The 23289-nt window shown below is 42.4% G+C and overlaps 1 protein-coding gene across 5 annotated transcripts in view; it reads left to right on the plus strand.

Annotated features, from left to right (window-relative positions):
- The window catches only part of MAPK14 (mitogen-activated protein kinase 14), a 70044-nt gene extending 47605 nt beyond the window's left edge, over positions 1 to 22439 (plus strand). For 2 of the 5 annotated variants that reach the window (XM_084967963.1, XM_001929490.7), the window contains exons 9-12: positions 6880 to 6959; positions 14195 to 14273; positions 19085 to 19258; positions 20081 to 22439. In XM_084967963.1, the coding sequence (XP_084824089.1) occupies positions 6880 to 6959; positions 14195 to 14273; positions 19085 to 19258; positions 20081 to 20148 (401 nt within the window). In that variant the 3' untranslated portion in view covers positions 20149 to 22439. Of the gene's footprint in view, positions 1 to 6879; positions 6960 to 11744; positions 11825 to 14194; positions 17921 to 18571; positions 19259 to 20080 lie in introns of all 5 variants that reach the window. The other 3 variants (XM_003356615.5, XM_084967964.1, XR_014810033.1) reach the window with 2 other exon arrangements.
- Positions 22440 to 23289: the final 850 nt, after the last annotated feature.

The following is a 23289-nucleotide window of genomic DNA, read 5'->3' on the forward strand; positions in this document are numbered from 1 at the left end:
TTCAAATTTTGATCAAGATTCTGTTGAATTTTTAGATATTTTGGGTAGTGTTGACGTCTCCGTACCCTTGAATATGAGCTATCTCTCCCTTTATTTGGGTCTCCTTTAATTTCTTTTAGGAGATGAGTTTTTCACCTCCTTCCTTGGATGTATTTCTAGGAATTTTCCTAGCTTCTTTTTGGCTAATCCCAAGCTCCCAATCCATCCTTCCCCTACTCCCCTTAAGATGCTGTTTTAAATGCTTTCTTAATTTCCTTTTCAGTTTGTTCATTGTTGATATGTTGATTTTTTGTTTGTTGATCCTGCAACTTTGCTCAGTTTGTTTATTGGCTCTAGTAGCTTTCTTGTGGGATTCTTTGTTTCTATAGGGTCATGCCATCTGCAAATAGAGATTATTTTACGTTTTCCTTTCCAGTTAGATGCTTTTCTTTTTTTTTTTTTTCTCTTATCTGATTGCTCTGGCTAGAACTTCCAGTACAGCGTTGAAAAGCAGTGGTGAAAGCAGGCAGTTTTGTCTTTCACCATTGAGTATAATTTTAGCTCTGCTTTTTTGTAAATATTCTTTATCATGTCAAGGAGTTCTCTTCTGTTCATAGTTTTATAAGTGTGTTTATCTGAATTTTAAATTTTATTAGATTGCATTTAAATTTAATCATATGTGGGAGTTTCCATCATGGCTCAGCGGAAATAGATCTGACTGGTATCCATGAGGACACAGATTCGATCCCTGGCCTTGCTCAGTGGGTGAAGGATCCAGTGTTGCTGTGTCTGTGGTGTAGGTTGGCAGCTGCAGCTCCAATTTGACCCCTAGCCTGGAAACCTCCATATGCCACGGGTGCAGCCCCCCCAAAAAAAAGACAAAAAAAAAATTAAAAATAAATTTAGTCACATGTGATTACTGGTATTGGACTGTGCAGGTTTAGATCTCTTTGAGGCATCCTCCTATTCTGTGTCTCATTTTTTTGTGTGATTTAATCTTCTTGAGAGAATCTTTTGTTCCTAGTTGTTAATCCCTAGAGTTCCCCTAAAGATAGAAGATACACTAATTTTTATGTTAAAGCTAATTATATCTTTAGGTTAGAAATTATTCTTGTTTGCGACTTTGCAGAAACTCTTCTACCTAGCTCAAAAATGGATTTTTGTTTTGTTTTGTTTTTAAGAATGGACCCCTTCCTCCTAAGTCTACTTGATTGGGTATAAATATCAGGTGGACCCATCTGAGGCAACTTTATATTAGAGGCAAGTGAGTATACACACTGTCTTTTCAGGTCTGTGTAGGGCTAAGTTACTTCAAAAACCATTGGTTCTGAAAAGAGTGAGTCAGTCAGAAAACATTATTACTATTGCTAAACAGTCTGCAACCTAAGGAAGAGAGAAAATGAGTTTTGTAGCCCTGTTACATGTTAAACACTCTTTTCTCTTCCAGAGGTCACAGCCTTGGCTTACTGTTGTTTTCCCTTTCTAGGTAATCAAATGAACTCCCTTCACCTGTAAAACTTTTTCCCTGTTTTCATTTTAATAGAAATGTTACTCTTAAGCCATTAACTGGCTCTTGTCATCAGCTTGCTGCCCTACTCCATCTGAATTTTCTTAGTATATTATATTTGCTCCTTAATTCTAATTTATTTATTTTTTCTTTTGATTACTTTAAACATTTTATGAACTACTGCAGACATACAAAAGGATAAGGAATAGTAAATGAACACCTGTGTTCATATGACCCAGATTATGAGATAAAAGGTTGCCAGTAGAGTTAAAACTTCTGGTATACCTCTTGCTGTCACATCTACCTCTCGCTTCCAAACATTGGTTTCAGATATTCTAGCTTTCTTTTTTTTTTTTTTTCTTGGCTGTGCCCATGGCATGTGGAAATTCCCCAGGTCAAGATTTGAACCCACCCCACATCTGTAACCCAAGCCACAGCAGTGACAACATCAGATCCTTTAACCTGCTGAGCCACTAGGGAACTCCTCTCATTTTAAAAGAAGTTGTACTTCAGACACTAAAAGCAAGGGTCCTAATAAATGTTGAAGAAGAAAAGTATTTTATTAGGTTATTTGCCTTTTCTTCTGTAACTTAAGACTTTATTTCCCCAGAAAAGACTAGAATTCTCAGGTTTGTCCACCAACCTTAAATACCTTAAGAAATTGTCTTTGTGTGACAGTGTAAATGATTGTTCTGATGCCCACACAGAGAAGGAAGCAGGCTAAGTCCCACTCTAGTCCATCCTGCCTGTGGTTAGGAGGAGTTCCTACCCTCCACTGGTCAGCGTTCCAGCTTTGCCCCATTTGAATTTTTTTTAGTCACAGGTAGGTTCTACAAATAGTCCTTTTATTCATTTTCAACTCTCCAGCCTGCAGAGGTTTCTGAGGAGTTGCCTAGAACACTTAGAAGTGAAAAGAATATCCCTCTTTTACTTTCCCTCTAAATACCCTGTTACCTTTATTTTTTTCCCCACACCTATTCATTCTCGATGACTTTTACTTTTGTTACAAAGGACCTAGTTTAAAGAGTAATCTTTTTTTTTGGGGGGGGGGGCACACCTGTAGCACATGGAGGTTCCCAAGCTAGGGGTCCATTCGGAGCTCTAGTTGCTGGCCTACACCACAGCCAGAGCAACTCTGGATCTGAGCCGTGTCTGCAACCTACACCACAGCTCATGGCAATGCCAGATCCTTTTTTCTTTTTTTTTTTTTTTGTCTTTTTGTCTTTCCTGTGGCTGTACCTGTGGCACATGGAGATTTCCAGGCTAGGGGTCTAATTGGAGCTGTAGCCACCGGCCTGTGGCAGAGCCACAGCACCGTGGAATCCGAACCGTGTTTGTGACCTACACCATAGCTAAAAGCAACACCTCCTCCTTAACCCACTGAGCAAGGCCAGGTATCGAACCCGCAACCTCATTGTTCCTAGTCGGATTTGTTAACCACTGAGCCACAATGGGAACTCCTACGCCAGATCCTTAACGCACTGAGCGAGGCCAGGGATTGAACCTGCGTCCTCATAGATGCTAGTCAGGTTCGTTAACCACTGAGCCACAACAGGAACTCCTAAAGTGTAATCTTAGACCTAAGTTGTTGATTTAGGAAGACTTATGATTTAAATTTAGCCATTGTGATCATTACTATTAAAGCACATTTTTCACTAACAGTAAGAATATCTGCTATCTGGGGGAAGAGTGTCAAACCTGTTAATCAGTAAGGATGGCTTGCCATGGAAATAACTAATTGTCATAATATGGTAAATTTTGCTTTGCTCTGCTTATATAGCTACTTGAAGCTCCTTGGTCTTAATTGCCTGGACAAATTGTAGTGATCATACAGGAGCTGGTATTATTGGAAGACTGACTTGTATTTCAGTGGTTTTGCCAGCTCTTGGAGCACCTATGGTGGCTTCTTCTGAGGTTTGCGTGCTTTGACTTCCTTTGTGCAAGTGCTTTTAGCTCCTAAGTAGATTTTAACTTTGCATTGTGTGTTTACTAATCTCCTAAGTATTGGCAGTCATGCTGTACCAGCCCTCCTTTCCATCACCCTTAGACTCTCACGCACTCTGTTTGTGTACTCTTTATGGTGTAAATACTTCAGGAGGAGTGTTTGCATATGAACTGAAGCAACTTTTCTTGACTTCTTTTTTGTACATAGACTGTCCGTTAGAGTATGGTCATTCTTGATTCTTGAGGGCAAGGCAGAGGGGTGAAGCTGAGTTGAAAAGCACATTACAGGAAATCTTTTCAAGTTAGTATTTATTGAGCTATTCAGCAGAAAGTGCTGGAGATAAGATGGCAGACGGCACTGTCCTCCAAGCCAGAATGATCATAGTCAGCGGGAAGTGAATGACAGGAGTCACTTGAACAAGTGTCTGCTCTCTAATCAAGACAGAGTGATAAAAATGCTTTAATAGAAGTATGAATAAGTTATTGAGAAAAAGCAGAGATTAACTCAAACTCAGGATAGCCAGAAAGACTTTATGGCAGAGCTCTTGGACTCTTGGACTTTTGAAGAGTAAATAGGGAGAGAAAAGGTAGGGTAGGAGGCGAGAATGTTTATGACGTGGATAAATAAGAAGTTAGAAGCTTTAACGTGCCTGGAATATGTGGTATGAGTTGAAACATTGAGTGCATTAGGAATAATATTTGAGAGAGAGTCAGAAAAGAGTATGGATGCCAAATTAGGGAAGGCCATGAATGTGAGGCTTAGGAACTAGGGCGTTATTTTTCAGGCCTGAGATTGTTTTGTACTGGCTGAGGTGAGAGAAACACATGGGGTCCCTCAAGTCATTGCTGCAGTGTCCCCTGTGACCACTGGGAGTGGCATATGTCTCAAGTATGTTGAGAAACACAGCCCAGAGTCTTCTGTCTTCCTCAGAGGGAGTGTGAAACCTGACTCATTTTCAGCAGTCAGAAGTCTAAAACAAGAGTGTCAGTCTCCACAGCGTTATTTCTAGAGATTAATTTTGATGCGTATATTGTAAAACTACCTATTTGAGAATTTAAGTAGTCCATTTTTTTTTCACGTTATGTGATATACTTTATTTTGTGGGATAGCTACCAAGTTAAATTTGTTCCTTAAGAATGTGAGGGAACTAAATTTTCATAAACTGAATCATTTTAAATAAGCAAAGATGATCCTGTACTAAGATTATTGTAGTACAGTTAATTTGATGGTATCTGTCCCTGTTCCCTGCTCAGTCTCTGTTAATGTACGCTTTAAGATTGTTTTCTGGGAGTTCTCATTGTGGCACAGTGGAAACAAATCTGACTAGGAACTGTGAGGTTGTGGGTTTGATCCCTGGCCTCGCTCAGTGAGTTAAGGATCCGATGTTGCCATGAGCTGTGGTATAGGTTGCAGATGCGGCTCGGATTGCTGTTGCCTGCATTGCTGTGGCTCTGGCGTAGGCTGGTGGCTGCAGCTCTGATTCATCGCCTAGCCAGGGAACCTCCTCCGTATGCCGGGGGTACGGCCCTAAAAAGCCAAAAAGAAAAAAAAGAAAAAAAAAGATTGTTTTCTTGACAACACCTTGAAGAAATATTGAAATTTTAACATTAAGAACACATTGATTTTTGCCGTTCGCAGATAACAAAGTTCTCTACCATTCTTAATTCAGAAATAACTTCTGTGAGTGGACTTGCTTTTAATTATCCTTGTTTCCTATAGAATGTAAGTTGTTTGGGTCTCAGATGGGGTTCTACAAACCTTTCTTGAAGGACCAGATGGTAAATATTTTATGCTTCAGGAACGATACAGTTTCTGTTGTAACCAGTCTGTTCTGCTGTGTATGGTGAAAGAAGCCATAGACAGTATGTGAACCCGTGGCTCAGCTGTATTCCAACACAGCTTTATTTTCAAAGCAGGCAACAGGTTAGGCTTTGCTAACTCCTGTCTAGAATTTTCTTGCATTTAGGCCAGTTTCATATCTGGGCGGGGGGGCGGGGGGGGGCGGAGAACAGGGCAAGATATTGTTGCATAACTAATTCCTGTAACTCAGGCATCTGTGGCTCGCAGAGGTCATTGGTTTTAAGTCACACTATACTGTTTTAGTATGCATAGTCATAAACAGGAATATTTTCTTCCATTCTCTCTCCTCTCCATCCTGCTGTACCTTCTCATCTATTTTGAGGACCCACCATGCAGCAGGTGAACAGGTAGGGCAGCCCCTCTCCTCACAGAGCTGCAGATCCTAGAGGTGACAGACACAGGAAGCAAACACAGTAATAGATTGTGCTGAGCACAGTGCTGTTCTCAAGGTTGTGCTGGGGGGCAACAGGGAAGGGGGTGGGCAGAGCTTCTTTGTATAGAGTGTTGGGGGAAGCCTCTCTGAGGAGAGGAAGTTTAAGCCGAGGCCTGAAGTTAAGAATGCGCTAATCATGCAGAAAAGCCTGACGGAAGAGGACAGTCATCCTTCCCTCTTTTCCCCTCATGCCAGTATAGACTGTGCATAAACTGCTCACATTTTCATAGGGAATATTATTTTTTTTCATTAGAGTTGATTTATGTGTTGTGTTAGTTTCATAGGGAATATTGAAAGCTATTTTTATAAGATTTTTTTTTCTCTCCTTTTAGCTTTTTAGGCAAGGCTAAAAGCAATAAGAACACATGGAAGGGTTTTATCTTCTGGTTAATACGTGCACACACGTAGTGAGTATACGTAGAAGAGTTGGCTGCCACAATAAAGGTTTGGGCATTGTGGCCTCTCATTTAGAGCTTTTGTGGGGTGTGAGGTTTATTGATGCATTGAGAAGGTTGAAGCCTCTGCGTACTGCATTAATGTGGAGCCCTCTGCTGGCCACTTGTCACTCAGTTCTCTGCCTCCACAGCCAGTGTGCGCAGAGAGGTTTTCTGGAGGACGTGCTCCAGTGGTCAGGCCCCTGTCATATTACAAGCTCCATAGGTCAAGCCTTAGGGGAACATTCCCGGGTAGGCTCGTGCATCCCTCGCTCCTCTGCTCTCTACTTCTCCTCTGTGGCTTTGCTGACCACCACTCTATGCTTGACTGGCCATTGATGCTTTGGTGGAAGGTAAGGAGACAGGTGTGGTCTGAGCATGTGGACTAAGTGCAGCTTTTGTGTTTTCACTTGCTACCTTTGGCAGCTAAGTACCCAGCTAAAGTCGCCTCACTTTCCTGATAGGGGATGTTGACAGATGCACAAAAGGAATATAAGTTGGATACGGGTGTGGTAGTGTTTTGAGTCTTTGTACAGGAGGAGCATGTTCTACTTGAAGTGACCGTCCTGCAGAAGCCTTGACCTAAATGAATTCACCGTTGTGGCTTGGTTTGGGGTTTAAATTTTTGTTATTGGGGTATTTTGTTTGTTTTATTTGTTGTTTGTTTGTTTGTTTTCATTTTTATTTTGTCCCAACATTTTCCTTTATAGTCCACCATTAGATATTGATCAGTTGAAGCTCATTTTAAGACTCGTTGGAACCCCAGGGGCTGAGCTTTTGAAGAAAATCTCCTCAGAGTCTGTGAGTTGATGCTTTGATTGTGATTATCTGCCCTGTGGGGAGCCTCTGCCACTTGCCTTCCATCAGTCTGTACTTTGACCCGGGTGTGTTTGTAAGCACATGTGCCCTTTGTGTGCTGATTTCTGCGGTGTGTGTGTGTGTGTGTGTGTACATACATGTACCTGGCTGTGCACATGCATGAGTGTGTTTCATTTTCTCTCTATCTGGGTATATAATTCTAGATCGTGGGAGCTTGTATTGGGCGGTTGTATCCCACCTAGTAAATGAGATTTGAGATTCGAATTCATTCCAAGAGATTAATGAAAAATGTGTTATTTCTATTCTCCAGTCATGACTTTCTCTTCCTCAAAGTTTTATATATACTCAAGGGCTCTTTTCATCTTTTGGTTAGTGTTTATTCTTAGAGCATGAGCTTTGCCATGTATTAGTCTAGTTTTATCACCAAAAGAATGAAATGTGCATCGTCTGCACTGACTTGCCCTTTTACGGAAGTTACTTGCTTTCTGTTGTTTTAGAATAGAGAGCTCACACCTCCTGTGTAAGGAGGTCTATTCCCAACAGGGGTCCCTCTCTCCCCTGTCTCCAGACTGTCAGAGGTAACAGCCCTGCTCCTAAAACCTCAGATTCACAGGAATAGGTTGTAAATCTTTCCTCCCACCACCTGCCTTTGTAATTACAAGTTTGACTAACCTGAGAAAAAGCTTTGGCACTAATGCTTTCCTTCTAAGCAAGGAGAAGCCATGGGAATGTGACTCTGGCTTACTTTGGTTCTGACTTCCTACTGGTGGTCATTTTCTTGGGCCATAGACATGAGAGAAATCATGTAAGCTCAGTCTCTCTCCCTTTTCCCTTCTGTCTGCTGCCAGGCAGCTGGATAAAAGGAGAAAAGAGCCTTGGAGCCAAGATCCAGCTGTGCCTTCCTGGATTCTCCTCCCAGCATTTCTGACCGAAGGGGTCCTTTTGCCCATTTGGAAAGACTGCTGAGTACCAGAGGCAGGCTTTTAATTTGTTTCATTCATTTATTTAAGAGAAGGAAGCAAAAGCACAGAAAGGCTGAGCCTTGCTGAAGTCACGCACTGAGTCACTTGACAGAATTGAGCATAGATGTTCTGATAACATGATGTAAACTTTAATCTCATGTGGTTGCACGCTGTTTTAAAAGTCATTGTCAGGAGTTCCCATCACAGCTCATTGGAAACAAATCTGACTAGTATCCATGAGGATGCAGGTTTGATCCCTGGCCTTGTTCAGTGGATTAAGGAGCCAGTGTTGCCATGAACCGTGGTGTAGGTCACAGACGTGGCTCGTATCTGGCGATGCTGTGGCTGTGGCATGGGCCGGCGGCTACGGCTCCAATTCGACCCCTAGCCTGGGAATCTCCATATGCTTCGGGTACGATCCTAAAAAGACAAAACAATAAAAATTAAAAAAATAAAAGTCATTGTCAGAGTTATCAGCCACAGTGTCTGAAGAAAACGCACTGAAGGAGTGTTTTCTTTTGCTTTATCAAATGCAGAAACCATCCTGGAGTGAATCAAAGAAGATATGGAAGGATGCTTGGAGAGGGGGGTGCTTTTTGTTTAAAATGCATTTGCTTAGAAAGATTGGCCAATAGAGAGGACTTGGGGGCAAGGGAGTGGGGGTCGAGAAGGAGCTCAGTTTTTTAATGACTAGTGCTAATGAGACTGAGAGAGCAAATTAATTCCCTGTCTGGGGATAGCTACTAGCAGCTCTTGCTCAGTCTTGTCACCCACCCTCAACAATATGCCCTGTAGGTATGTGCTGTTAGTCACAGGAATATCTAAAAGAAAAAGTGTGGGTAAAATGATAGCTTATAGCCATCATTAATCCTTTTTTTTTTTAAAGGAAAACAACACTAAGTGCCTGGCCTAATAATGTAATGTCTTTATTTTGTGTGAAATACCACACATCCTACTTTTCAACAACTTTAGTATAGAATTGGGCGTAATAAAATTGAGTATCAGAATAGGGAACTTAAATAATTATCATATTGAGTATAGGAATAAGAAAAAAAATTTTCTCCTACATAGTTATGGCAAGTGCATAAAAGTAACTTAAGCATTGCAAAGGGTAGACAAGATTAATTTGATATTAGTGATATTGCCGAGGTAGCAGTTTATCTTAGAAGCACATGATGTGGAGTTCCCGTCGTGGCTCAGTGGTTAACAGATCTGACTAGGAACCGTGAGGTTGTGGGTTCAATCCCTGACCTTGCTCAGTGGGTTAAGGATCCGGTGTTGCTGTGAGCTGTGGTGTAGGTCGCAGACTCAGCTCGAATCCCACATTGCTGTGGCTGTGGTGAAGGCCAGCAGCTACAGCTCCGATTAGACCTGGGAACCTCCATGTACCGCGGGAGCGGCCCCAGAAAAGGCCAAAAAAAAAAAAGAAAAAAATAGAAGCACATGATGTGTGGAACACACGATGTATAAATAACAAAGCCCGGTGAGTAAAATTGTTTATAGATTTTCATAATTTAAAAAAAAAAGTATTAGGAATTCCCGTCACTCAGTGGTTATCAAATCTAGCTAGGAACCATGAGGTTGCGGGTTCGATCCCTGGCCTTGCTCAGTGGGTTAAGGATCGGGTGTTGCTGTGAGCTGTGGTATAAGTTGCAGACATGGCTCAGATCCCACGTTGCTGTGGCTCTGGCGTAGGCTGGTGGCTACAGCTCCGATTAGACCCCTAGCCTGGGAATCTCCATATGCCGCAGGTGTGGCCCTAGAAAAGAGCAAAAATATATATATATATAATATATATCTATATATTAGTGAAGGAATGTAATAAACAGAGAAAAGCAATAGCTATTTTTGCTATTCCTGAAAAGTAATGAAGAAGTGATGCCATTACTTATTGGTTGATAGAAATTCAGTCCCTAAATGATAGGACATCCTGAGTAAGAGAGTGCAGTGATAGATGGCTGACTGAGAACAAGTTAGCATGTGTCTTGAGAAGGGGGATAAATGGGTCATGGTGGATGGCTAAGGAGAGAGGGTTGTTCTGGTCGGTGACCTGGTACCTATAGTCATCAGTGAAAGGACAAAAAAAGTCATATGAAAAAAGCAAAAGCCCTTTCACTGGCTCACTCTCACATTTTTCTTTGGAAATATAGTCTTCCTAACCTCCCAACAAAAAGGGAGGAATATAAAACCTATTTAACTCAAGGAGACAAAACCAGAAAATGTACAGGCCAAGTTATTGTTTATGGGAAAGGAGAGAAGTGGTAGGATTTTAACATTTTAAACCCAGCTGGTATTCTACTACTACTCAGGGACCTCCTTTTGTTCTTTCTTTTGGCACCTGAGATACTGTTTGTTATGTAATTTATTTAGAGGTAAATTTAAACTTGGTTGTGAGAATGCCGGCCCCTTCTTCAGGCCAGGGAGCATTAAATGCAGGGTGGAACACACAGCCCCAGCTCCTCGCTAATAGCCAGCTTTAAACATGTGTTTGTAGCAATCTAACCACTAGGGAATTTAGTTCAGAGGATGAGCTAAAGTGGAAAGATTATTGAGGGAAGCCACAAAGAAGGGATGTTAGGGAATATGAAAAGGTTTTTATTGAATTGTGTTGAGGATTTTAAAAATCCCATCACCCTGCTTTAGGAACATGTGGTAAACTAAGCATTCTTGTAATGTTAAGATTGATGAGACAGCTTGGAGTTCCCTAGGTGGCTCAGCAGTTAACAGACCCAACTAGGATCCATGAGGATGCAAGTTTGATCCCTGGTTTTGATCCCTGGGTTAAGGATTCGGTGTTGCCATGAGCTGTGGTGTAGGTCACAGACTCGGCTTGGATCTGGCTTTTCTGGGGCTCTGGTGTCTGGCAGCTGTAGCTCCGATTCGACCCCTAGCCTGGGAGCCTCCATATGCTGAGGGTGTGGCCCTAAAAAAAGCAAAAAAAAAGAAATCGATGGGACAGCTGAAAGAGGGAAGTTTAGATTACAGCTTACCTATGGGCTTGTACTTTTGGAAAACCTCATAGTTCTACCTATGTCAGATGTTTGCATAGTGTTGACCAGCTTCCTTCCCACTGTTCGTGAGTGAAGTCAGTCTGTTCACCTGTTAAAGAGACTTGTGGGGAAATCACATGGCGTGCTGTAATACTGTCAGCAGCTTGTAACTTTGCCTTAGCTTCTAACTTTATTCCCATCTCCCCTTCACTGACCATTGTGTGTTTGTGGCATGTATTTTACATGTATCACTACTAATGTCTTTGAAACTTGGTGTTGCTTATCACCCCACACAGCCACCCTGTTCTTAGATTAGAAGGGGTGGTGTTTTGGAGAATCACCAGAACCTGTGACACAAAAATTTAACCTCTACCTTAAATGTATATCTCGGACATTTTATTTTGTCCAAAGTCAAGTCAGAATATTCTCCATCTATCTAAAAGTCATCTCCATTTAACCTACAAGCAAACAGGTTTTGGCCATTGGTACTTAAAAACAGTTCTCTGGCTGGCATCCTGGATCGAGGGGCAGTCTCTTTCCAGGGAGCCTAAATACTGAATGTCAAAGATGACGCTAAAACCAAAGGAAGTTTCTCTTTTCCACATGGCCCATCACTGGCTCTATGCCCACTAACCCTCATGCCATTCATGGAAGCATGCTTTAACACGCAGCCTCAGGCGCTGGCCTGGGGTGGGTGGAATGGGTGGGAGTAGGTTTTATCTTTGGGGGGCGGCTTTTTGGCCTTTTTAAAAACTTGAGTTGAAAATTATTTTTCACACTGGATGTTTAACAATGCCCTTGACTCGGCATCTAAGATATTAACCAGCTTCAGCAGATTATGCGTCTGACGGGAACTCCCCCAGCTTATCTCATTAACAGGATGCCAAGCCATGAGGTGAGAGCAAATAGACTATCCGAGGATATCTCATTGAGAAGGCCACTTTCTCACTTTATTGCCACTGGATAACCAGCACAGTTTTAATGTCACCGAATGCTTGCATGTGCCTTGAGGGCTACTAAGGCAGTAACTGCCTGTATTCTATTGCCCGATATTGACATTTGGGATAAAATGTCATCCAGTCCTTATGGATTGAGAATATAATTTGTAGGCTGGTACATGGAAAATGATGTTACTTTTATATTGGGGTTTTGTGAATTTAGTGCTCAGGAGGTTTGTGTTTTCCTAAGGTTCTGTGCCTGCAGTTAGGGTACGCTGCCATCTAAGGTTTTCAGCTGGAGGTGTATTAACTGAAGGTCATTAGTATGCTTTCCTGTTCATTCGTTTTTTTAATGACCAAAAGAAGAGTTCATTATTAAAAACAAAAACAGGAAACAAAAAATCTTGGAGTTCCCTTGTGGTACACTGTGTTAAGGATCCAGCGAGGTCACTGCAGCAGCTCGGGTTGCTCCTGTGGTGCAGGTTCAATCCCTGACCCAGTAACTTATGCATGTCAATGGCACAGCCAAAAGTAAATAGATAAACAAAATATCTAATGCTAATAAGTACTATATTTAAAAGTACTATATTATATTACAAATAATATAAAATAAATATGAACAGTTAGGGTTAAGTGCTTTTAAAAAAACAAACAAAAAAAAACAAACGGTGCTGGAATTCCCTTTGTGGCTCAGTGGTTAATGAATCCAGCTAGGAACCATGAGGTTGCAGGTTCAATCCCTGACCTTGCTCAGTGGGTTAAAGATCTGGCGTTGCCGTGAGCTGTGGTGTAGGTTGCAGACGCGGCTCAGATCCTGCGTTGCTGTGGCTCTGGCATAGGCTGGTGGCTGCAGCTCCGATTGGACCCCTAGCCTGGGAACCTCAGATCCCGTATTGCTGTGGCCTCTGGTGTAGACCCCTTGCCTGGGAACCTCCATATGCCTCAGGAGCAGCCCTAGAAATGGCAAAAAGACAAACAACAAAAAAGAAAAAAAAGAAAAAACAGTGCTTAGCTACTTAATCTTTACTCTAGTTTTATCATCAGAGATGATTGAGCACTTCTTTCTACAGTGCCCTTAATCATACGGGGGATCATGTTGGCAACGCAGAGGCCCTTCTTAGCAGCTTTGTTTCTACTTCAGCTATATGCAAGTAGTCTTTATTTATCTTGTTAGAGGGAAGGCTGTTCTGTGAATGAGACGGGTCTCTCTTACCACTTACGTCTCTTGTCTGCACCCTCAAGTAGGAAGGGATTACAGGCATGTCGATACTCAACTCCTAAAGCTTTCTTTTCAAATCAGAAAGATTCTCAGCTGATTTTCAAAGTGGGCTTCCCCTGCTCCCTCTGCATGCAGTGACTAAGGAGGTGAAGCTAATAAGAGCTACAAGCTACCATGTATAAACTACAAGGATAGTTTATACAGCACAGGAAATGTAGCCAATATTTTAAAAATAACTCTAAATGGAATATAATCTGTACAAATAATGAATCACTGTTATACCTGAAACTAATATTATAAATCAGCTGTGTCAATTTAAATTATATATAAATTTTTAAAAGAAGGTGAAGTTATTTTAGCAGCTAGAGCTTTTTCTAACCTTGTGTGTGTGTGTGTGTATACGTATGTACATAAATATATATACATACATACCCTTACTGTTGAGCTGTGTTAAAAAAGGAATTTTAGGAGTTCCATTGTGGCGCAGTGGTCAATGATCTGGCTTGTCTCTGTGGTGTTGCCAGTTCAATCCCCAGCCTGGCACAGTTGGTTAAGGATCCAGCATTTCTGCAGCTGTGGCGTAGGTCACAAATACAGTTCAGATTTGATCCCTGGCCTGGGAACTTCCATAGGCCATGAGTGTGGCTGGAAGAGAAAAAATAAAAAACAGGAATTTTTAGAGAGATAGATTCAGAGAAGTTTTGTTTGTTTGTTTGTTTGTTTGTTTTTGCCTTTTCTAGGGCCGCCCTCGTGGCATATGGAGGTTCCCAGGCTAGGGGTCGAATCAGAGCTGTAGCCGCCAGCCTACGCCAGAGCCACAGCAATGCAGGATCCAAGCCGAGTCTACAACCTACACCCAGCTCATGGCAACACCAGATCCTTGACCCAGTGAGTGAGGCTAGGGATCGAACCTGTATCTTCCTGGATATTAGTCAGGTTTGCTTCCACTGAGCCACAATGGGGAACTCCGAAAGTCTTTAATGATTAGCAGACACATTCCTCAACACCGAAGCCAGTGGCCTTTGTCAGTTAACACTTGACAGGACCAGGACTCTGAGAGTGGTAGCAATACTGAACAAAGCCATTTTGAAAACCCTCTGTTTTGCAGGCAAGAAACTACATTCAGTCTTTGACCCAGATGCCGAAGATGAACTTTGCAAATGTATTTATTGGTGCCAATCCCTTGGGTAAGTTGACTACATCCTCATCTCATGGATATTGGTTATGACATAAACTAGGGATTTGAAGAAGAGGGTTTCCTTTTGACCACATATAGTACCATTAATTAAACCTGGTAGGTGGTAAATAATGCCATCTGTTATCCATGTTTGTATTGTCAGGTTTTGTTTTGTTTTTAATCTCACGCCATGCTTATGTATTTATATGATCACAGAATTTGATGGGGAAATAGGCTGGTTCAGTGACAAAAGAGAAAGTCATGAAAATGTCAGGAGAAAAGGTTGAGGGACACAGACAGAAAAGGGTATGGAGGAAAGCCTGCAGCTCCTTCACTGCTGTCATCATTTTATGGTGTCCACACTGAGGATATAAACAACAGAAACACAAGGGTGTTTGGCAGACCCGCCCAGGAGCTCCCTGCAGTCCCTGCTCTGCCCACAGCTTCCCAGTGCTTTAGGTCCTGCTTCCCTTGTCCTCTTCTCCTTTTGCCCTTCAGAGACTTAACCAGTCTCTCTTCCTTGTGGAGGTAGTTTGCCACCCAAGACTGTAAGGAATGTCTCCATAGCATTCCTGCCACCATCACTTCCAGGATCTTTGGCAAAGGGGCAGGACAGTGGCAGCTGCAGGACGTGTACTGCCTTGGCTGATAAGAGGAGTTGCTTTATTCCTTAAAACTGGGGGCTGATGTGTACTTCTTTTGGTCCCACAGAGTGACATTGCTGAGGCCGTAATTCCTGACTCTAGCGGAAGCCAGTAGACAGTGCTGTTTAATGGCAGACACACAAAAATCAGACCAAGATCTCCCTCTGATGGGAGTGGGGCAATGCTGTGATAATAGTACAGTCAACCCTCATCCTTTTCTGAATATTGTATCTTAGCACTATTTATAAATCTTAGTTTGGGTCATCCCTCTGCTTAAAGGTCCCAGCAGCTGTGCCTCAGGCTTAGTTTTATCCTTCTGAGAGCTGACAGCCATGACAGCCTCTTCAGAAGTTGGAGTGAAGGCTGAGTGGTTTTACTTTTTTAAGTACTTCATCCATGGTGATTGCTTGAGAGTGGCTTAGTGTTACTGTGATAATTCCTACAGTGGCGGAGATGCTTGTGCTCTTTGAAGTGTTCAGCAGTTAGAGATGTGTCCATGTTGACCTTGGAGATGGCAAATCTGCCAGGTCTCAGCTGGGGCACTCTCGTGTCTAGGAATAAATAAATCCACAGGGAGCGCCTGGTGGCTCAGCAGGTTAAGGATCCAGTGTTGTCACTGCAGCAGCTCAGGTTCGCTCCCTGGCCCAGGAATTTCCATATGCCACAGGCACAGCCAAAAAAGAAGAAGAAATCCGCAGACTCATTAGGGGTGTACAGAATTCTACCAGGGTTGGTTGGGTTTGCCTCTGCCCTGGTGTGCTCTGTATACTGGCTTTGTATGATTTATTTGTACTGTGTTATCTAGTTCATGGATCTGTGAGATCCTTTAAGTCATAAATATGGTAGGATGTTGGAAATTATGCTGTGTCCTGGTAGCTTCATTCTGTTACGAATTTTTTTCGTCACATCAGCTCATGTGTTAGACATGGCAGTGCTCACCACTTGACTTCCTGATGGCCAACTCAGATTTTTTAATTCATTTTTCTGGGGAAGAGGGGATATGTGTGTGTCCCCGAAGCTTGTTTAGGTCACATCCAGTCTTATAGGTGTGTCCCCTCTTCTGGAATTGTGACACTGAAGCATTCAAGAGAACTGGATACCACTCAGCAGTACAGGTGTGAGCAAATTGAGGGAGGCTGTGGGCCACCCCTTGCTCAGCACTGCAGTTCTCAAATTTGAACAGACCTGTCAGCTCACTGCCAAATAGTGATGTCATAGTCTCTTCTTGCAGGCAGAGCATGTTACTGACCAGGAACTTAATTGTGCCCAGCGTGTTAACCGAGCAGGAATGCACCAACAGTGTAAACACTGACCACTCTCTTCTGTCTGTACTGACTTCATGTTTCACCATTATTCTCAAAACATGAAACAGAACTTAAATTGCCCTTTGTATCTGTCGAGATCTTAGAGGAATCTTTCTTAACCTTGATCTTATTTCTTATCAAGGTATTGGTTATAATGATGTGTTACTTTTCATCCTGGGTGGCAAAGACTCATCATAAGATCCAAACAACACCTGATAAAAGTTATTTTTTTGTGAGAAGAATATATATCTAGGCAGTTTTCCCAGTGCTCAAACGTGTAAACCTATGAACGTGACACATAAATATTCACTTTGCTTCTGTTTTCCTCTGAAACCTACACTTCTCCTTTAGACTACCCTGGAATTCAGGCTGCAGGACAGGGGTCTTTTACAGCCTCCAGTGTACACAGTGTAGACCTCTTCAGGAAATGGTCCATCCCCTTTATAGCCCGTCCCTGCCCCTTTCCTCATATGCCTTTGTTCCACCAAAGTGACAACTGTGGTTATGTCAGTATTTATCCTCCCAAGTGCCACCTTTCTGAAACTCAAAACATCCTCATTTGTAAAACAGAATTAGAAAAAATTCACCATTGTATAACCCCTTATGAAATAGTTGCTAGGAAGGAAAATCAGTGGATGCTAAAAGCCGTGAGTGAAAGAAAAAAATATTCACATGGTGCTGCCTACACACAATTTATTTGCTTGGGGCAAAAAAGAAATCTCTTAACTTAGTGATCAAATTTAATTTTTAATGGGATGGATGACCTTAATGTGCCATCAAGTAGACAGCATCACCTATGAAGTACTCTTGCCAAAAGCGTGTAAGCAATTCTTAGCAAATTTTTAGATCTAACATGGTTTTTAGGAAATAGAAGGGATAGAGAAAAACAAGGTGTAAGTACATGATAGCACAAGAAAACAGGTGAGATGGGGTGGGGTCTTTTAGGTCAAAACTGGGAAAAATAGGGATTGTTCCAGAATTAAGAGGGACTAAGGAAACTCAGTCAGATGTGATCCGTGGCCCTTAATTGGACCCTCGTTTGAACAGACTAGGTATAAAAAACAACTTTGGGATAATTGGAGAAACTTTAACATGAACTGGATTTTAGATGATACTTGAGAATTATATATTTGTCAGATATAATAACAGTTTTATTATTATACAGGAAACTGTATGCTGAAATATTTAGAAGTAGAATGTCATGTCTGTAATTTTATTTTAAAATGGTTCAGCAAAAAATATGTGTGTACATAGATAAATATAGAAGGATAATTGTTGGATATGGGTGTGAGCATATGAGTATTGGCTGTCCTATTATTTTGTATACTGAAATTTTTCATAGTGAAAATTTTAAAAACAAAATTTTCTTTTATCCAAATACCACGTCTCACCCACACACCCACATAAAATCCTCAGTTTGTTCATTATTTGGCAGTCCATTTGATGTATATTCATTTGCCTTAGGTTAGTAAATAAACAGTGAAAGGGGACAAAAAAGTGTGATACTAGCCCCACTCACCTCTTGTGGATTACTTCAGTTACAGACTGTCATTCTGATAGTTTGACTGCAGTGGGAGCAGTTCAACACTGACATTCCACAAACATTTGCTCATACATAATCTGTTGTTTTTTTAAATTCTTCTTTAGTAATGTATTCTTTTTGTTTTGTTTTGTTTAGGGGCACACACTCAGCATATGGAGGTACCCATGCTAGGGGTCCAATTGGAGCTGTAGCCACCGGCCTACACCATAGCCACAGCAACGCAGGATCTGAGCCACATCTGCGACCTACACACAGCTCACAGAAACGCCGGATCCTTAACCCACTGAGCAAGGCCAGGGATCGAACCCGCAACCTCATGGCTCCTAGTTGGATTCATTTCCAATGTACTACAACAGGAACTCCTAGTAATGTATTCTTAAAAAATATAAAATCCGGAGTTCCCACTGTGATGCAGTGGGATTGATGGTGTCTCTGCCAGACTGGGGACATGGGTGTGATCCCTGGGCTCGCTCAGTGGGTTAGGGATCCAGCATTGCTGCAGCTGTGGCATAGATCACAACTCTGGCTCAGATTCAATCCCTGGCCCAGGAACTCCTCATGCTGCTGGGCAGCCAAAAAAGAAAAGAAAGAAAAAATACAACATCCATCCATGCACGTGCACACATATATTTAAAAGAGGAAAGGGGGAGTTCTTGTCATGGCTCCGTGGTTAACGAATCCAACTAGGAACCATGAGGTTACGGGTTCAATCCCTGACCTTGCTCAGTGTGTTAAGGATCGGGCATTGCGATGAGCTGTGGTATAAGTCACAGATGCGGCTCAGATCCCGAGTTGCCATGGCTCTGGCGTAGGCCAGTGGCTACAGCTCCGATTCAACCCCTAGCCTGGGAATCTCTATGTGCTGTGGGTGCAGCCCTAGAAAAGACAAAAAAGACAAAAACAAACAAACATAAAAGAGGAAAGGGGAGTTCTCGTTGTGGCTCAGTGATAATGGACCCAACTAGTATCCACGAGGTTCAAGGTTCCATCCCTGGCCTTGCTCAGTGGGTTAAGGATCCAGTGTTGCCATGAGCTGTGGTGTAGGTTGTAGACCCAGCTCAGATCCCTCGTTGCTGTGGCTGTGGCCTAGGCTGGCAGCTACAGTTCCCATTCAACTCCTAGACTGGGAACTTCCATGTGTTGCAGGTGTGTCCCTAAAAAGACCAAAAAAAAAAAATAAAATAAAAGAGGAAAGGAGTAACATCCCAGAATTGAAGGAGAATTCTTTGTTTTGGTGTAAAAGGTCAAAACTGTGTTTTGCTTAATAAAGCATACATTTTTGGCAGTGTGTTAAAAACTCTTTTTTCCTTCCAATCTGCATCACTGATAGCTGTTGACTTGCTGGAGAAGATGCTTGTTTTGGACTCAGATAAGAGAATTACAGCAGCCCAAGCCCTTGCGCATGCCTACTTTGCTCAGTACCATGATCCTGATGATGAACCAGTGGCTGATCCTTACGATCAGTCTTTTGAAAGCAGGGACCTCCTTATAGATGAATGGAAAAGTAAGTCTGAGCATGATGAACACGTAGCTTTAAAAATCTTTGCCAGGTGAACCACAAACCAAAAGCTGTCAGTGGGGGAGGGCAGGGGGGTGGGGGGTGGAGGTGCGGACTCCTGGTTAAATCCAACTTGTTAAACCTTGTCGTTAGGTCTCTAATGCAGAATGAGTATGTTCCTCTGATGGAAACTGTCTGTTGTAGATGATGACACTCTGGACCTTTGAGATGCTTCTGTCTGGTCTGATTTTGTGCACAGCCCCTCACGTCTGCATAGAACTTTGAGGTTCTCAGAATTTTTGCATTTATACCATCTTTCCCAGCTAAGTAGGGGATAGGGTGCATTTACAGTTTTATAATTGATAGAACTTGGGTGAAGAAAGTTAACATCTTAACTGTTACCTTAGACCTAATTAGGGACACAGCCAGAAATAGAACCCAGGTCTGCTGTGCTCAGTTTCATAGTCTCTCCATAAAACACACATTCAGAAAACTCCAGTGAAATTTCAAAAGCCAGGACTATCTGTTGCTACAGCAAATGGGATTACTACGTTATTCTCAAGCATCTTCAGAGAGTTTTAAAGAGGAGGCACTGGATGATTAAAGAAGCAATAAAGGATGCTTCTCTTGTATGTATCCTTGAACTTCTGTGGAATCACATGTTCCATCAGGATATCACACACAAACGGTGAGGCAGTTATTTGAAGTGGCCCATGGAACCACTAGTCTGGACAGGGAGGAAGGATCTTGAGCTTAGAAGTTAGGGTGCTTGCCAACAAAATGAATAGTCCGAACTTTCACGTCCTCCTTTTCCTTCCTGATTTCTAGGCCTGACCTACGATGAAGTCATCAGCTTTGTGCCGCCACCCCTCGACCAAGAAGAGATGGAGTCTTGAGAATCCGGTTTCTGTTCTGCTGATCCCACTTCACTGTGAGGGGAAGGCCTTTTCATGGGAACTCTCCGAATATCATTCAAGTGCCTCTTGTTGCAAAGATTTCCTCCGTGGTGGAAGGGGGGGTGTGTGCGTGCCCATGTGTGTGTGTCTGTCTGTCTGTCTGACTTTGTGGGAGGGTAAGAGATTATGAGCAAACTATGATCACAGTGACTTTACGTGGAGTGACCCCTGCTCCGTGGCAGTCTCTGCTTGTTCTTTGTGAAAGTCAGCTGGGCAGCAGGAGCTGCCATCTTGTTAGGGCTCCTTAAAAGCAAAGTAAAAAATGTTAAACATCCCAGCCCCCAGTCATGCTTTTGCCATTTTGGCCTCTCCTGCGGCCACCCTTGTTGGTAGGGGTTTGGCTTGACCACACCCCGCAGAGGCACAGAAGAAGGCTCGCACCGTCTGTTCGCTTCACATCTGAAGCCGTCCCTTCAAAACGTCAGCCAAAAGGACTAGCTGGCTTCTCTGCGCTCATCTATGACTAACTTGCTTAGCATGATTCTCAGAACTCAACAGGTGTACCTAAAACTATAAATGTGTTTGTGCCTTAAAAGGAGAGAAGAACGTGTAGTTAAGAGTGCCATGGATGAAGTTCTGAGCCAGGCAAGTAGTCAGATTGTCAGACGGCCAGTTGTGAACCCGAAGTAACAAGGGAGCCTTCAGAGGCACAGTGTGTGCATGTGTGAGCATGCGTGTGTGTGCTTCCCTCTCCTTCCCCACCTCCCCACCAGGTGTCATTGCCATGCTCTGCTTTCCCCACCTTCAGTGCAGAGGTTTCTTAAGTACCGTTCTGGGTAGTCAGAAGCTGGTTCTTGCTGTCCGTGTACTTCCCGTGTGCTCTTTATTCCTAGCAGAGTGATGTGTTTTGCACGTCTTGCTATTGAGCATGCACTGCTGCTTGTCCTGTTCTCTTTGGGAGGCCTTGGTGCCAGGCAATTTGCCAGTGAAGACTTTGTGGGTAGTTCAGAACACGTGTCACCTCAGCTGATGCTGTGGGCAGGTGATGTCATCCTCTCTTCAGCCCCCAGTGCTATTTTGTGTTGAACACAATTGATACTCCAGGTGCTTTTGATGTGAAAACTATGAAGAAACAGAACAGGTGGATGTATAGCATTTTCATTCTTGCCATCTGGTTTTCAACAAATGACTTTGAGGGAGCTGTCAACCAGGAAAGATCAGGGCTTGTCCCAGGAATATCTCGGACTTTGGAAAACAGGTTGTTCTCTTCACTCCCATTAACCAATGCTAAGAAATTCTGAAAATCAACGTGAAAAATAAAAGCTCATGAGGCCAGAAACTCCTTTTCCTGTCTTTGTCTAAATATGGTTATTTTTTAAAAAAGTAATGAGGTGTCTTTTCCACCCTCCTTTGGAAAAAGGGTCTTCTTGGCAGCTTAACATTGACTTCTTGGTCTTGGTTTGAGGAGAAATAAATTTTGTTTCAGAATTTTGTATATTGCAGGAATCCTTTGAGAATGTGATTCCTTTTGATGGGGAGAGAGGGCAAATTATTTTAATATTTTGTATTTTCAACTTTATAAAGATGAAATATCCTCAGGGGTGGAGAAGAGTTGTTTTCATAATTTTCTGAATTTCAGGCATCTTGTGCTACATAAGGGCCCATGTATTTAAACCTTTTGTGAAAGAAGAAAGTGCAGAGCCATTTCCAGTGTTGACCAGGTGACAGAATCTTGTGTTTGGGCCAAGGTGTCTCCATTTCTGTCACAGTGCAGTGATACATGAACTCCAGAAGGACAGGGTAGAACCCCCAAGTCAACTGGAGCGAGAAGGAAGGAGGCAGCCAGTGGCCATCGCGCCTCACCTGGCATTTGCCCCCTCGTTAAAGGAAAGTGAATGCAAAGGCCTCATCTCCTCTGTATGCACTTCAGATCTTCACAGTCCACACAGCAAGATGAATTTTATCAGCCATGTTCTGCTGTAAATGCTAGTGTGATTTCCTACAGAAATACCACTCTGAATATTTTTTCATAAAGGTCTTTGCACAGGGGACCGTATCCATGCTAAGAGGCTGAATGCTCCAGGAGTCCGGACTCAGCTGGAGCCTGCGCCAGAGCTCCTTGGTTTCCGAGCATAATGCTCCATCTCCTGATTTCTCTGAACAGAAAGCAAAAGAGAGAATGAGGGAATATGCTATTTTATTTGTATTCATGATCTTGGCTGTAATCAGTTATGCCATATAGGATGTCATACAATACCACTGGTTAAAATAAAGCCTATTTTTCAAATTTAGTGAGTTTCTCAAGTTTATTCTGTTTTCTCTTGGTTGTTTTTATGTAATGCACAACATAGCATTATATATCATAATATTGTATAAAATTATATGTCTTTCAGCTGTGGCCTGGTATACGTTTCTGATAGATCTTACTATTGCTCCTAAAATGTGCAAAACATTTATAGAGCTCCTTAATAGTACACTTTGTGGTGAAGCAGATCAGAGTCTTTGATGTGGACAGGCAGAAGAGCAAGGAGCAAATAAAAAAGGTATGACAGTATAGGCTCTGGTGTTTCTACACTTGGGTATCAGAGTGGCCTAAGACAGGGGTCAGCATACTCTGTGGCCCAGGAACCAAATCCATCCAGCCACCTGTTTGTGTAGCCCACTAAAAGTGGTTTCCACATTTTTAAGTGGCTGAAATCAAGCACAGTGTTTTTGTAGCATGTGAAGAGTAATGTACAATTCAGATTTCAGTGTCCATAAATAAAGTTTTATCAGAACACAACCACACATTTGTTTATGTGTTGTCTGTGGCTGCTTTTGTGCTACAACAGACTTGAATGGTTACAACAGAGACCCTATGGCCTCCAAGCTTAAACTATACTCTCTGAGCTTGTACAGAAAAAAGTTTGCTGACCCCCGGCCTAGGATTTCAATTTCCTCATCTGAAAAATGAAATTTGTTTAAACATGTTTGGGTTCTTTTCAGCTTTGACAGTCTATCTGTAGAAAGTTGTATACTTTATTTTAAAATTGTAGGGAGAAGGTTGGATTTGTATATTGTTTATAGACTTTGGAGCAGATATATTTGATGACTCTTGCTATACGGCCCTTGACAGTATGTTTCAGAATGACCACATTGCAT

Source organism: Sus scrofa, chromosome 7, assembly GCF_054392235.1.
Source record: "Sus scrofa isolate SSC_HxYL_T2T_F1_AM1 chromosome 7, Sscrofa_HxYL_maternal_Yorkshire_Landrace_v2.0, whole genome shotgun sequence".
In the NCBI taxonomy this organism is placed as follows: domain Eukaryota; kingdom Metazoa; phylum Chordata; class Mammalia; order Artiodactyla; family Suidae; genus Sus; species Sus scrofa.